Source organism: Buteo buteo, chromosome 17, assembly GCF_964188355.1.
Source record: "Buteo buteo chromosome 17, bButBut1.hap1.1, whole genome shotgun sequence".
Classification (NCBI taxonomy): Eukaryota; Metazoa; Chordata; class Aves; order Accipitriformes; family Accipitridae; genus Buteo; species Buteo buteo.
In genome coordinates, this window is record NC_134187.1 from 27955125 (window position 1) to 27967686 (window position 12562).

General features: G+C 69.8%; 1 protein-coding gene across 1 annotated transcript; it reads left to right on the forward strand.

The window, feature by feature from the left end:
* The first annotated feature begins 4018 nt into the window (after window positions 1-4018).
* RARG (retinoic acid receptor gamma) lies at window positions 4019-12233 on the forward strand. The gene is made up of 8 exons (XM_075049363.1): window positions 4019-4300; window positions 6744-6892; window positions 7307-7448; window positions 7866-8026; window positions 8131-8307; window positions 8400-8604; window positions 10002-10160; window positions 10737-12233. The coding sequence occupies exons 1-8, from the start codon at window positions 4156-4158 to the stop codon at window positions 10910-10912; spliced, it is 1314 nt and encodes a 437-aa protein (XP_074905464.1). The 5' UTR covers window positions 4019-4155; the 3' UTR covers window positions 10913-12233.
* Window positions 12234-12562: the final 329 nt, after the last annotated feature.

Consider the following 12562-nt stretch of genomic DNA (forward strand, 5'->3'; position numbering starts at 1 on the left):
ATGCCGTGCAAAGCCGTGCAAAGCCGTGCAAGGCAGCGCAAGGCGGCGTGATGCCGTGCAAAGCCGTGCAAAGCCGTGCAAGGCAGCGCAAGGCAGCGCGATGCCATGCAAAGCTGTTCATGCCACAGCACGCCGAGCAATGCCACGCCATGCCGTGCAACGTGCTGCAGAGCTGTGCAAAGTCGTGCAAAGCCGCGGTGCGCCGCGCCGTGCAACGGCGTGGCACGGCGTGCGGTGCTGTGCAACGGCGTGGCACGCTGGGCAGCGCTGCGGCATGGCGTGCAATGCCGCTCCGCCCCGTGCGAAGCCTGCGCGAAGCCCGTGCGAAGCCGTGCGACGAAACGCAACGCCGGGCAAAGCCGCGCGATCCCGTGCGAACCGCGCGGCGCCCTGCACAACCACACGCGGCTTCGCAAAAGCTGTGCAATGCCGTGCAAACTGTGCAAGGTCGTGCGATGCCGCGCGATGCCGCGCGACGCCGTGCGGCATCGTGCCGTGCAAACGAGGTGCCTCTCCCCAGGCGGGGAACCCCCCGACGAAGGTTTCCACCGAGTGCCCGGCTGAGATTGAGCCTCACGGGGTGGGGGGGGGACACCCCACTCCCCACGGGGACCCCCCGCCGGCCCCCACCGTCCTGCACCCACGGGGCCCCGCCGGGCCGGGTGCTGGCGTGGGTGGGGGTGGTGCACCCCGGGCGGGGGTGTGGGTGCAGCTGGGGGGGGCAGGAATGCGGCCGGGCGGGTGCTGCCGGCACAGGCCTCGCACGCCCTCGCACGCCCGCGCACGCGGGGACACGCCGGCCGCCGTGGGGCACGGCAAGGGGGGGGCACGGGCGTGCGCGATCGCACACGCGGTTGTGCGTGCCGTCACGGACGCGCTTGGTCACACGCCCGCGTGCGCGGTCTTGTGCGCTCATCCATTCCTATACACGCTCGCGCGCACTCGCACATGCTTGTGCGCGCTTGTACGCACTCGTGCATGCCCGCGCACACTCGTGCAAGCTCACACACAGTTGTGCGCGCTCCTGCGTGCCCATACACACCTGTGCACGCTCACGCCCGGTTGCGCACGCTCACACCCGCTCGCACACACTCACGCACGCCCTTCCGTGCCCGCAGACGCTCGCGCACGCTCACCCCCGCTTGTGAACATCCACGCCCACTCGTGCACGCTCACACCCACCTGTGCACGCTCACGCTCCCCCCCCCCCTTCCAGGTGGCAGCTACTCCGGGTGGCCCCAGCCCCACGGGAGGGACCCAGGTGTCCAGGAAACACCCGTGGGCGTGGGGGGGGGGGGGGAGCAGGGAGGTGCCTGCCTGCCCCCAGGCCCTGCCTGCTCCTGCCTGCTCTGCCCCTGCCTGCCCCTGCCTGTGCCATCTCCATCGCTGCCCGTCCTGCCCGTGCCGTGGGGGGGTCCCTGCCCAGCCCCTGCCCGCCCGAGGCCCCCCCCCCACCACCCACACGGTGCTGGTGCCCCCCGGCACCCCCCGACACCCCACGCACGGGGACACACGTGAGTTGGCGTGACGCCCGGTGTCGTCCCGTGACGCCCCGAAAGAGCCGGGGGGGGCTTTGGCGTGGCACCCGCCATCTCACGATGCTCCGGGGCGTGGGTTGGCGTGACCCACGGGGGGGGGGAGGGACACACCGGCAGGCCTCGCACACGCGTGTGCGTAGGGGCCTGTGGCACCCCCGGCCCAGCCTGCAGCCCGCAGGGCATCGCGCACGCCCGGTGTGCAAACTCCTCGCACAAGCACGTGCACGGGGCTGCTGGTGCTGAACACGCTGCTCACGACGGCCGTGCGAGCCTGGCACTAACCCCCCCCGCCCCGTGCAACACTTGCACAGAAACCCCCACCCCGTGCAAGCCTTGCACCAACCCCTTGTGCCAGCCTTGCACGGGACCCCCCCCATCCCCGGAGCCCCTTGCACACCCCCGTGCCCCCTCGCACGGCTCCCCGCTGCCCAGCCCCTCCGGCGTGGCCCCGTGCGAGGGCCGTGCGAGGGTGTGCGAGGGCCGTGCGAGGCCGCCAGCAGCCGGCTGGAGAAGGGGGGGGCTCAGCTGCTGGTTTTAATTACCCGCGGGCGGCTGGGGCTTAATTGGGACCTTTTGGCTGCGGCGAGGGAGGGGGAAGGCGGGGGCGCGGGGGGGGCCCTTTTGGGGGCCACCACGTGGCACCGGGGACAGGAGTGGGTCCCCTCGAGGGACCGGGGATGGGCACACGTGGGGTGGCACAAGGGGTGGCCCGGGGGGGGGGGGGATGGACACGAATGAGGGGGCATGGGGTGGCACCGGGGACACACATGGGGGGACGTGGGGTGACACGGGGGGACAAACTGGGGGACGTGGGGTGGCACGGGGGGGACACACTGGGGGACGTGGGGTGGCACGTGGGGTGGCACAGGGGGGACACACACTGGGGGCCATGGGGTGGCACGGGGGGGACACACTGGGGGACGTGGGGTGGCACAGGGGGACACACGTGAGGGGACACGGGGTGGCTGGAGGGTGACACAGGAGGACACCCGTGGGGGACACGGGTGGCACGGGGGGAGACGGAGGTGATGGGGGGCATGGGGGGGGACACGCACGAAGGTGTCCCCACTGCTTTGGTCACCCTGGTTGGGTGCTGGGGGGGTGACATGGGGGCTGGGGAGGGGGGGACACGAGGCGTGGGGGGACACGGGGTGGAAGGGGGGGAGTGGGGAGGGAGGGCTGGGAGGATTGGGAGGACCGGGAGGGACTGTGGGCAGCGACACGGGGACTGGGAGGACTGGGAGGGACTGGGGGAGGTGACACGGGGGCTGGGGGCGGGGCTGGGGGCAGGTCAGGGCACCCCCTCCCTGCCGGGGTGGGTGTGTGACCCGGTGTGACACGTTGCGTGTGACACTGCGTGTGTGACACCGTGTGTGTGTGTGACACCGTGTGTGACACCGTGCCCGCGATGACACTCTGTGCCCGTGGGACTGCGTGTGTGTGTGCGTGTGTGACACTGTGTGTGTGTGATGTTGTGTGTGTGTAACACCGTGTGCGTGACACTGTGTGTATGTGACACTGTGTGCGTGACACTGTGTGCGTGACACTGTGTGTGACACTGTGTTTGTGTGACACTGCGTGCGTGACACCGTGTGTGTGTGACACTGTGTGTGTGCGTGACACTGCGTGTGTGTGACACCGTGTGTGACACGTGTGTGTATGACACCGCGTGTGAGTGACACCGCGTGTGCGCGTGACACCGTGTGTGTGACGGCGTGTGTGTGACATCGTGTGTGTGCGCGACACCGTGTGTGTGACACTCTGTGTGCGTGTGACACCGTGTGCGTTTGCGACACCGTGTGTGCGTGTGTGACGCTGCATGTGTGTGACACTGTGTGTGTGACACCGCATGTGCATGTGTGACACGGTGTGTGTGACACCGTGTGTGTGACACCGTATGTGTATGACACCGCGTGTGCGTGTGTGACACCGTGTGTGTGACACCGCATCTGTGCGTGACACTGCGTGTGTGTGACACCATGTGTATGCGTGACACCGCGTGTGTGACGCCATGCGTGTGTGACACCGTATGCGTTTGTGACACTGCGTGTGCATGTGTGACACCGTGTGTGTGTGACACCGTTTGTGTTTGTGACACCGTGTGTGTGTGACACCGCGTGTGTGTGGCACCGCGTGTGTGTGCGCGTGACACCGTGTGCGCGCGTGACACTGCGTGTGTGACACCGTGTGTGTGTGTGACACTGCGTGTGTGTGTCTGTGACACTGCGTGTGTGACGCCGTGTGTGTCTGTGACACCGCGCGTGTGTGTGACAGCGCATCTGTGTGTGACACCGCGTGTGTCTGTGACACCGCGTGTGCGTGTGACACCGCGTGCGCGTGACCCGCCGCCGCTGCCCCTCCGCGCCTCCGGCCCCCCCCTCATCCCCCCCCCCCCCGCCCCCGATACCGGCGCGTGTGCCCGCCCGGCCCCGCCCCCGGCCCCGCCCCCTCGCCCGGCCCCGCCCCCTCGCCCCGCCCCCGCCCCGGTCGCTGGGCCGCGGGGCCGGGCCGGGCCGCGCCGCACCCCGCCGGGGCCGGGGCCGGGGCCGGGGCCGGGATCGGGGCCCGGTGAGGTTTTTTTTTCCGCCCCCCCCCCGCCGCCGCCGCCGCCGCCGCCATGTACGACTGCCTGGAGGCGCTGGCGGGGCCGCGGCGGCTGCACGACGTGACCAACCGCGGGGCCTGCGCCCTGCGCAAGGCGGGGTACGGGCCGCGCTGCGGGGCCCTGCCGCCCTTCGCCTGGCCGCCGCCCGCCCGCCGCGGTACGGGGGGGGGGCGAGTGTGAGCGGGTGGGTGTGAGGGGGCGAGGGGGGGGGGGGCTGGGACGCCGTGCGGGTCGCAGACAGCGGGAGCGGGGACGGGACGGGGGGGCGAGTGGGGGGGGGGGGTGTTCACGCGTGTCTGCGACCCACGGGGGGGGGGAGTGGGAGCGGGTGTGTAACTGCGGGGGTGTGAGTAAGCGTGAGTGAGTGTGAGCGTGTGCCAGTGACGCGCGGGGGTGTGGAAACTTGGGTGTGTGACGCGCGGGGGTGTGGAGGGGGGGGGGTTGCGTGTGCCTGGGGGGGGGGGTGTAAAGGGGGGGGGGGAGAGAGGGGTTGGACCCCCCACCTCATCCCCGTGGCACCCAGTGCAGGAGGGACCCGGCGGTGGGGTCATACTGGTTTGGGGGGGGTGGCATGAAGGACCCCGGGGGGGGGGACGGGGAGTGCTTTTGGGGGGGGGGGGGCACGGGGATCGGGACCCGGTTTGGGGGGGGGCAGCAGCAGCAGGGACCCGGTTTGGGGGGGGGACACGGGGACGTGGACCCTATTTGGGGGTACCACAAAGGAGCCCTTTGGGGGGGGGGGTTGAAGCCGATTTGGGGTCCTGGACCCATTGGGGGGGGCAGCAGTAAGGACCCGCTTTGGGGCCGGACACCCCATGGGGCCTGGGGGGGGGGCAGCCGCAGCCTTCCCCCCCCCCCCCCGAGCCCCGTGGAAATTTGGACACAAACAGGCTGGGGGGGGGGGGGTCCCGCCAGCTTCGGGGGGGGCTGGCGATGCAGCGGGACCCCCCCCAAACCCCCCCCCATCCCGTCCCGGTGCCCGCAGGCGGGGCTCGCCCCCCCCCCCCCCCCCCGTTCCCGGTGCCCCCCCCCTTTCCCAGCTCCCCGGCCCAACTGGTTCCAGTCCGGGGCTGCCGCACCCGCCCAGCGCCGCTGCCAATGTGGCACTTAACCCCTGCGGGGCCGCCCCAAAACCGGCCTCACCCCCCCCCGGGGGGGGCTGGGGGGGGCCCCCCCTCTTCAGCCGGGTGACTGGGGGGGCCAGCAGCTCCCGGTTGGGCCGGGGGGGTCCCCCTGCCCCCCCCAAGTTAGGCTCTGTGGAGGGCTGAGGGGGGGAACCCTGCCTTGAAGCCAGGCGGCCCCCCAAAAACGGAGGGGGGGTTTTGGGGGGGGTCCCCGCAGTGTTGTTTCCCATCCCCAATGGGGTGTGCCCCCCCCCACGGGTGGTTTTGGGGTGCTGGTTTTTTTGGGTTGGTGCCTGGAGTTGGGTCAGACCCCCCCCCCCCAAAAATCAAAACTTAGCCTTGAGGGGAAACTGAGGCACGGGGAGGGGAACCCCAGTGTGCCCCCCCCCAAAAAAAACCATCCCCCAGCACCCTCTGTGGGGCACCAACAGCACCTGGGGGGGGGCAGATCCACCCCCCCACCACTTGAGGTGCCCCCAGACGGGTCCCAGTGGCTTTGGGGGGACTGGGGGGGGGGGCACCCCACGCATGCTCCCCCCCCACTCGCACAAGGGGCGTGCGAGGTGAGCGTGCGAGGGGGTGTCACAGGGTGTGGCGCCCATTGCGGTTGCATTTCCAGGGCGGGGGGCGGAGGGGGGGGGGGGCCCTGTTTGTTTTCGGGTGACCATGGAGTGAGTGTGTGTGTGTGTGCGCACATGCGTGTGCGAGGCGGGGGGGGGCTCCCACCCGTGTTGTGTGTTCCCCCTGTCGTCCCCCCCCCGGCCCAGCTGCAACCGTTTTAGGGCCGGTTATAAATGGGCTGTTTGACGCCGGGCGAGGGCAGGAATTTCCTCAATTTCAGCAATTTCGGCTTTTTTTATAAAAACACACACACACACACACACACACAAAAAAAACCTCACCCACCCCCAGCTGCCCGCCCGGGCTGCGGGGCAGGGTGGGGTCCGCCTGTGTGTGTGTGTCCCCCCCACCCCCCAGCAGTGACATTGATGTCACCACCCCGTGGTGGCACCCCCAGGGCCATTGGGGGGGCTAGGACCCCCGCACCCCCCCAGTTTTGGGGCTGGGGGGGTTGCAGGGGCCCTGGGTAGGTGGGGGGGGGCATGTGGGTGTATGGTGAGGGGGTCCTGGCCTGCACCCCCCCCCCGTACCTTGTCTCCTCATTGTCCCCCCCTCTGTCCCTGTCCCTCAGTTCCCCCCCCAGGACAGACGCAGCTCCCTGGGGACAGCCCCTGGGACCCCCCGTTACCCCTTCCCACCCCACGGGGACCCCCATGACCCACGCGAATAGGGAGGGGCCAGCCAGACTCCTGCCCCCCCCCCGTGCCTCAGTTTCCCCCCTCCCCCTCAACCAGCAACGTAGGGTGGTGTCCTCTCCCAGCCTTGGGGGTCTCATGCAGGTTGGGGGGGGTGAAGTGGTGTCTCCAGCAGCTGCCTGACCCCCCCCGCCTCTTTTGTGTGTCCCCCCCCCCGCAGCCGTGGAGACCCAGAGCCGGAGCTCGGAGGAGATGGTGCCCAGCTCGCCCTCGCCGCCCCCCCCGCCCCGCGTCTACAAGCCCTGCTTCGTCTGCAGCGACAAGTCCTCGGGCTACCACTACGGCGTCAGCTCCTGCGAGGGCTGCAAGGTGAGGGGGGGGCCCGGGGACACCCCCCCCACACCCCCCACCCTCCCCGGGCACTGCGGACCCCATGGGGGGAGTGGGGAATCCTGGGAGCACTAGGGAGCCTGCGCAGGGGGGGCACTGGGGAGCCCCCCGCCCCCAGGGATGCTGGGGAGCCTTGCTGGGCAATACTGGGGACCCCGCCAAGCGCTAGGAACCCCCCCACTGGGGATGCTGGGGACCCCCCCACTGGTACTAGGTAGTCTTGCTGGGAGGGCACTGGAGAGCCCCCCCCCCCCCCCGGGACTCTGGGGAGCTCCCCCCGCCCTGGGCGTTGGGGAACCTTGCTGGGTAGGGGTCACTGGGGAACTGGGACTGGGGAGCACCCCCCACATATGCCACCAGCCCCCCCCCATCATCCCCCCATGTCCCCCCCAGGGCTTTTTCCGCCGCAGCATCCAGAAGAACATGGTGTACACGTGCCACCGGGACAAGAACTGCCAGATCAACAAGGTGACGCGCAACCGCTGCCAGTTCTGCCGCCTCCAGAAGTGCTTCGAGGTCGGCATGTCCAAGGAAGGTGCGCCGGGGTCCTGGGGGGGGGGGGGGTCCCGAGGCGGGGGGGACACCACCGTCCCCCCCCGCTCCGCCGGGCATCACCGATGTCCCTCTGGGTCCGTCCCTGCAGGGCTGGGCACCCTCACGGTGGGGATGTCCCTGTCCCTTGGGAGGATTTGGGGGGGGGGCGGGCAGGCAGGGCTGGTGATGCCCCTGGAGGTGGGGGGGTTGGCTTGGCCGGTGCCCCCCCCAGGGTGGGGGGCCTTGGCATCCCCTCCGGCTGCATTGTGCTATATGTGGATATCCTGCTGACGCATCCTGTCCGCGCGCCCCGGTGAAAGGAGGGGGGGGGGGGGGGGCCAGGAAACACCGCCTGGGGAGGGGGTGGGGGGCACCCCCAAATCCCCTCCTGATCCTCCATCCCCCCCCCCCCCCGCAGCCGTCCGTAACGACAGGAACAAGAAGAAGAAGGAGGTGAAGGAGGAGGTGACGGCCGAGAGCTACGAGCTGAGCCCGGAGCTGGAGGAGCTGGTGCAGAAGGTCAGCAGAGCCCACCAGGAGACCTTCCCCTCCCTCTGCCAGCTGGGCAAATACACCACGGTGAGCACCCGGGGAGGGGGCACCGGGGGCGGGGGGGGGGACCCCCACCACCCTCAGACCCGTAGTTGAGGCCCCTTGCTTGTCTGTCCGTCCCCCTCGCCAAGAACTCGAGCGCTGACCACCGGGTGCAGCTGGACCTGGGGCTGTGGGACAAGTTCAGCGAGTTGGCCACCAAGTGCATCATCAAAATCGTGGAGTTCGCCAAGCGCCTGCCCGGCTTCACCGCCCTCAGCATGGCCGACCAGATCACCCTCCTCAAGGCCGCGTGCCTCGATATCCTGGTGAGGGTCCGGGGCGGAGGGGAGGTCAGGGGGGTGCCACACAGGGGTCCTGACCGCCCCCCCCCCCCCCCGGCCACGTCCGTCCCCCGTAGATGCTGCGGATCTGCACGCGCTACACGCCGGAGCAGGACACCATGACCTTCTCGGACGGGCTGACGCTGAATCGGACGCAGATGCACAACGCCGGCTTCGGGCCCCTCACCGACCTCGTCTTCGCCTTCGCCGGGCAGCTGCTGCCCCTCCAGATGGACGACACCGAGACCGGGCTGCTCAGCGCCATCTGCCTCATCTGCGGAGGTGGGGGACTGGGGGGGACACACACAGGGGGTCCTCCAGGCCAGGAGGTAGCAGGGACACGGGCACCTCTGGCTCAGGAGGCAGCTGGGACGTGGGGACATGGGGACCTCCAGGCCAGGAGGACGTGGGGACATGGAGGAGCTCCAGGCTAGGATGCAGCAGGGATGTGGGGACACGGGGACCCCCGGTCCAGGAGGTAGCAGGGACGTGGAGATGCAGGACCCCTGGTCCAGGAGGTGGCAGGGACACGGGGACCTGTCTTCCAGGAGGTACTGGGGACATGGGGACCTCCAAATCGGGAGGCAGCGGGGACGTAGGGACATGGGGACCTCCAGGGCAGGAGGCAGCGGGGACGTAGGGACATGGGGACCTCCAGGGCAGGAGGACGTGGGGACATGGAGGAGCTCCAGGCTAGGATGCAGCAGGGACGTGGGGATGCGGGACCCCCGGTCCAGGAGGTGTCAGGGACACGGGGACCTGTCTTCCAGGAGGTACTGGGGACATGGGGACCTCCAGATCAGGGGGCAGTGGGGACGTGGGGACATGGGGACCTCCAGGGCAGGAGGACGTGGGGACATGGAGAAGCTCCAGGCTAGGATGCAGCAGGGACGTGGGGACACGGGGACCCCCGGTCCAGGAGGTAGCAGGGACGTGGGGATGCGGGACCCCCGGTCCAGGAGGTGGCAGGGACACGGGGACCTGTCTTCCAGGAGGTACTGGGGACATGGGGACCTCCGGATCAGGAGGCAGCGGGGACGTGGGGACATGGGGACCTCCAGGGCAGGAGGACGTGGGGACATGGAGAAGCTCCAGGCTAGGATGCAGCAGGGACGTGGGGATGCGGGACCCCCGGTCCAGGAGGTAGCAGGGACGTGGAGATGCAGGACCCCTGGTCCAGGAGGTGGCAGGGACACGGGGACCTGTCTTCCAGGAGGTACTGGGGACATGGGGACATGGGGACCTCCAGATCAGGGGGCAGTGGGGATGGGGGGACATGGGGACCTCCAGGCCAGGAGGACGTGGGATCATCATGGAAGAGCTCCAGGCTAGGATGCAGTGGGGACGCGGGACCCCCGGTCCAGGAGGTGGCAGGGACGTGGGGGTCTCGGGATGATGGGGCAGCAAGGACACGGGGACCTCAGGGCCAGGAGGAAGCAGGGACAAGGGGACGCAGGGACCTGCGGATCAGGAGGACGTGGGGACATCGGGACCACCAGGCCAGGAGGCAGCTGGGACACGGGACCTCCGGATCAGGAGGCAGTGGGGACGCCAGGGACACCCTGCGGGATTCGGGGCTCAGGGACGGGTGTCAGACGAGGGGCCACAGAGGACGGAAAGGGGGTGACCGGGGCTGGTGACACCCCCCCCCACCATGTGTGTCCCCCCCCCCCGTCCAGACCGCATGGACCTGGAGGAGCCGGAGAAGGTGGAGAAGCTGCAGGAGCCGCTGCTGGAAGCGCTGAAGGTTTACGCGCGCCGACGCCGGCCCCGCCAGCCCCACATGTTCCCCCGAATGCTCATGAAGATCACCGACCTGCGTGGCATCAGCACCAAGGGTGAGGGGGGGACCCCCAGGACCCCCCCCCCCCCCAAAGGCCTGGGAGGGTCCTGGAAGGGAGAGGGGTGGGGGAAGGTTGCGGGGGGAAAAATTTGGGGTGCTCAGAGGGGCTTGTTCGTGGGGGGAAGCTGGCGGCGGGGAGATGGTGGGGGGGTGCTCGCCAGGGGGGGGGGAACTCTTGTGGGTGGGGGGTGCTCGGAGGGGCTCGCTCACGGGGGGGGGGAAGCTCACGGGGATGATGTTCACGAGGGGGGATGCTCGCGGGGAAACGTAGGGGGGAAATTTGGGGGGATGCTTGGAGGGGCTTGTTCATGGGGGGGGGAAACTTGTAGGTGGGGGGGGGGCTCGGAGGGGCTGGCTCCTGGGGTGGGAAGGTGGCAGGGAAGCTCGTGTGGGGGCTGTTTTGGGGGGGGGGGTGCTGGGGGGGAGCTCCTGGTGATGCTTGCGGGGAAGGTGCTCGGAGGGGCTTGCTTTTTGGGGGAAGCTCGCAGGGTGGGGGGCTTGCTTGTGGGGGGGGGTTTGAAGCTCACGGGGGGGGGGCACGGCTGTCAGCTGACGGGGGGGGGTCCCGCAGGCGCAGAGCGAGCCATCACGCTGAAGATGGAGATCCCGGGGCCGATGCCCCCCCTCATCCGGGAGATGCTGGAGAACCCCGAGATGTTCCAGGAGGAGGAGGCGGCGCAGCCCCCCCCACCCCCAGAGCCCCCCGCCGCCCAGGACAGCCCCCCCGGCCCCCCCGCTTCCCTATAGCCCCCTGCCTGTGCTGGGGGTTGGGGGGGGGAGAGCCACCATAACCCCCCCACCGGGGTTGGACATTCACAACTGCCTTCCAGGGCCCCCTCTCCTTGCTCCGGGGAGGGGGAACCCCCATGGTGTGCGCCCCCCCCCCCCAAACTTGGGGGGGGGGCTCCAGAGACTGACGGAGCCGGCCCGGGGGGGACCCCGTGGCAGAGCTATTGCCTTAAGCTGGGGGGCCCAGAGGGGCCCCCCCACCCCAACCTCAGCTTCACGCCAAAGCCCTACCCCCCCCCCCCAGCCCTGCTACAGCCCCCCCACCCTTGTATTGGGGGGGGGGATTTGAGGGGGGGGGCAACGATGGACAGAAATTGCCTCCCCCCTCCCCAAATTAATGCCTGACACCCCCCGGGGTGCCCCCCCCTGCTACGCACCTCCCCCTCGTCAAACCGGGGGGGGGGGGGGGGGCCCAGGCATCCGGGACTTTATTTATTGGAGACAGGGTGGATTTGGAGGGGGGGGCACCCCCATTCCCTCCCCCCCCCCCCCCCCCCCGGGCACTGCTGGGGCACAGGCAGGACCCCCCCCCCCCATTCTGAGGGGGGCATTTTATTTGCTGGTTTATTTTATATTTGGGGGGTGGGGGGGTGGGGCGCCGCTTCTGGGTTTTGCTTTTTGACGCTGTTGGGGTGGGGGGACCCCAAAATCCCCCCCCTGCTCTCCCCCCCCCCCCCCCGGCACAGAACACTATAGAGACCAAAGATGAGGGGCACAAGGTGACCCCCCCTAGACCCCCCCAGTATTGCCAGGGGGGGTCTCAAGCCATAGTCACAGTGACCCCAATGCCATGGGGGGGCCCATGCCTGGTGCCCCCCCCCCAGGGCAGCTTTGGGGGGGGAGGGGTGTATCACACCCCAACTGCCCCCCGGGACCAAACTGCCCCCCCCCCCCAAATGTCTGTTACTCCCAGCCTGGCTGGATGGGGAGGGTCCCTGGCCCCCCCCCCAATTTGCCCCCCCCCCCCCAATTTAGGGGTGCACAGCCCTCGGGGGGGGCCTGTTACACTACACGGGGGGGTGCCCCCCCCCCGGGGCAGCACTTTTCGCCTGTTATTTATTCCTTTGCGTTTACACCGGGGTCCCCCCGGCCCGGGGGGGGGGTAGACCCCCGCCGCTGCCCCCTGCCACCCCCCCCCCGGTGTCCGAGCTGTCCCCCCCCCCCTCTTGCCGGGGGGGGCCCTTCTGCCATGTTTACAGCCCACCCGCCCCCCCCCCTTTCGCTGGGGGAGGGGACACGGGACTTTTCTATTTTTGCAAAATAAAGTGATGGAAATTTGGGGGGGGGTCCTGGTGTCGTGGGGGGGAGCGGGGGAGGCGCTGGGGGGGGGACACACACACACGGGACTCTTGGAACCAGGGGGGGACCCCGAGATGATGGGGGACCCCCCCTCGAGGATGATTGCGGACACCCCTGCCCCCCCCCCCCCCTTGGGGAGAGTTGGGGACCCCCCCCAACCCTTGGGAACAGTTGGGGACCCCCCCCAGGGATAAGGGGGGGCACCTCTAGGATAACGGGGGGGGGGGGCACAGGGATAAGGGGGGCACCCCCAAGACAACGGGGACCCCCCCGGGGTGGGGGGGGGGCCCCCAACCCCGTTCCCCCCCC

Bases quoted from the DNA above. Each gene is read 5' to 3' on its own strand.
- RARG (XM_075049363.1), top strand. From the start codon at position 4,156: ATGTACGACTGCCTGGAGGCGCTGGCGGGGCCGCGGCGGCTGCACGAC. The intron at 6,893-7,306 runs GTGAGGGGGGGG...TGTCCCCCCCAG, and splicing joins GCTCCTGCGAGGGCTGCAAG to GGCTTTTTCCGCCGCAGCAT. The intron at 8,027-8,130 runs GTGAGCACCCGG...CCCCTCGCCAAG, and splicing joins AGCTGGGCAAATACACCACG to AACTCGAGCGCTGACCACCG.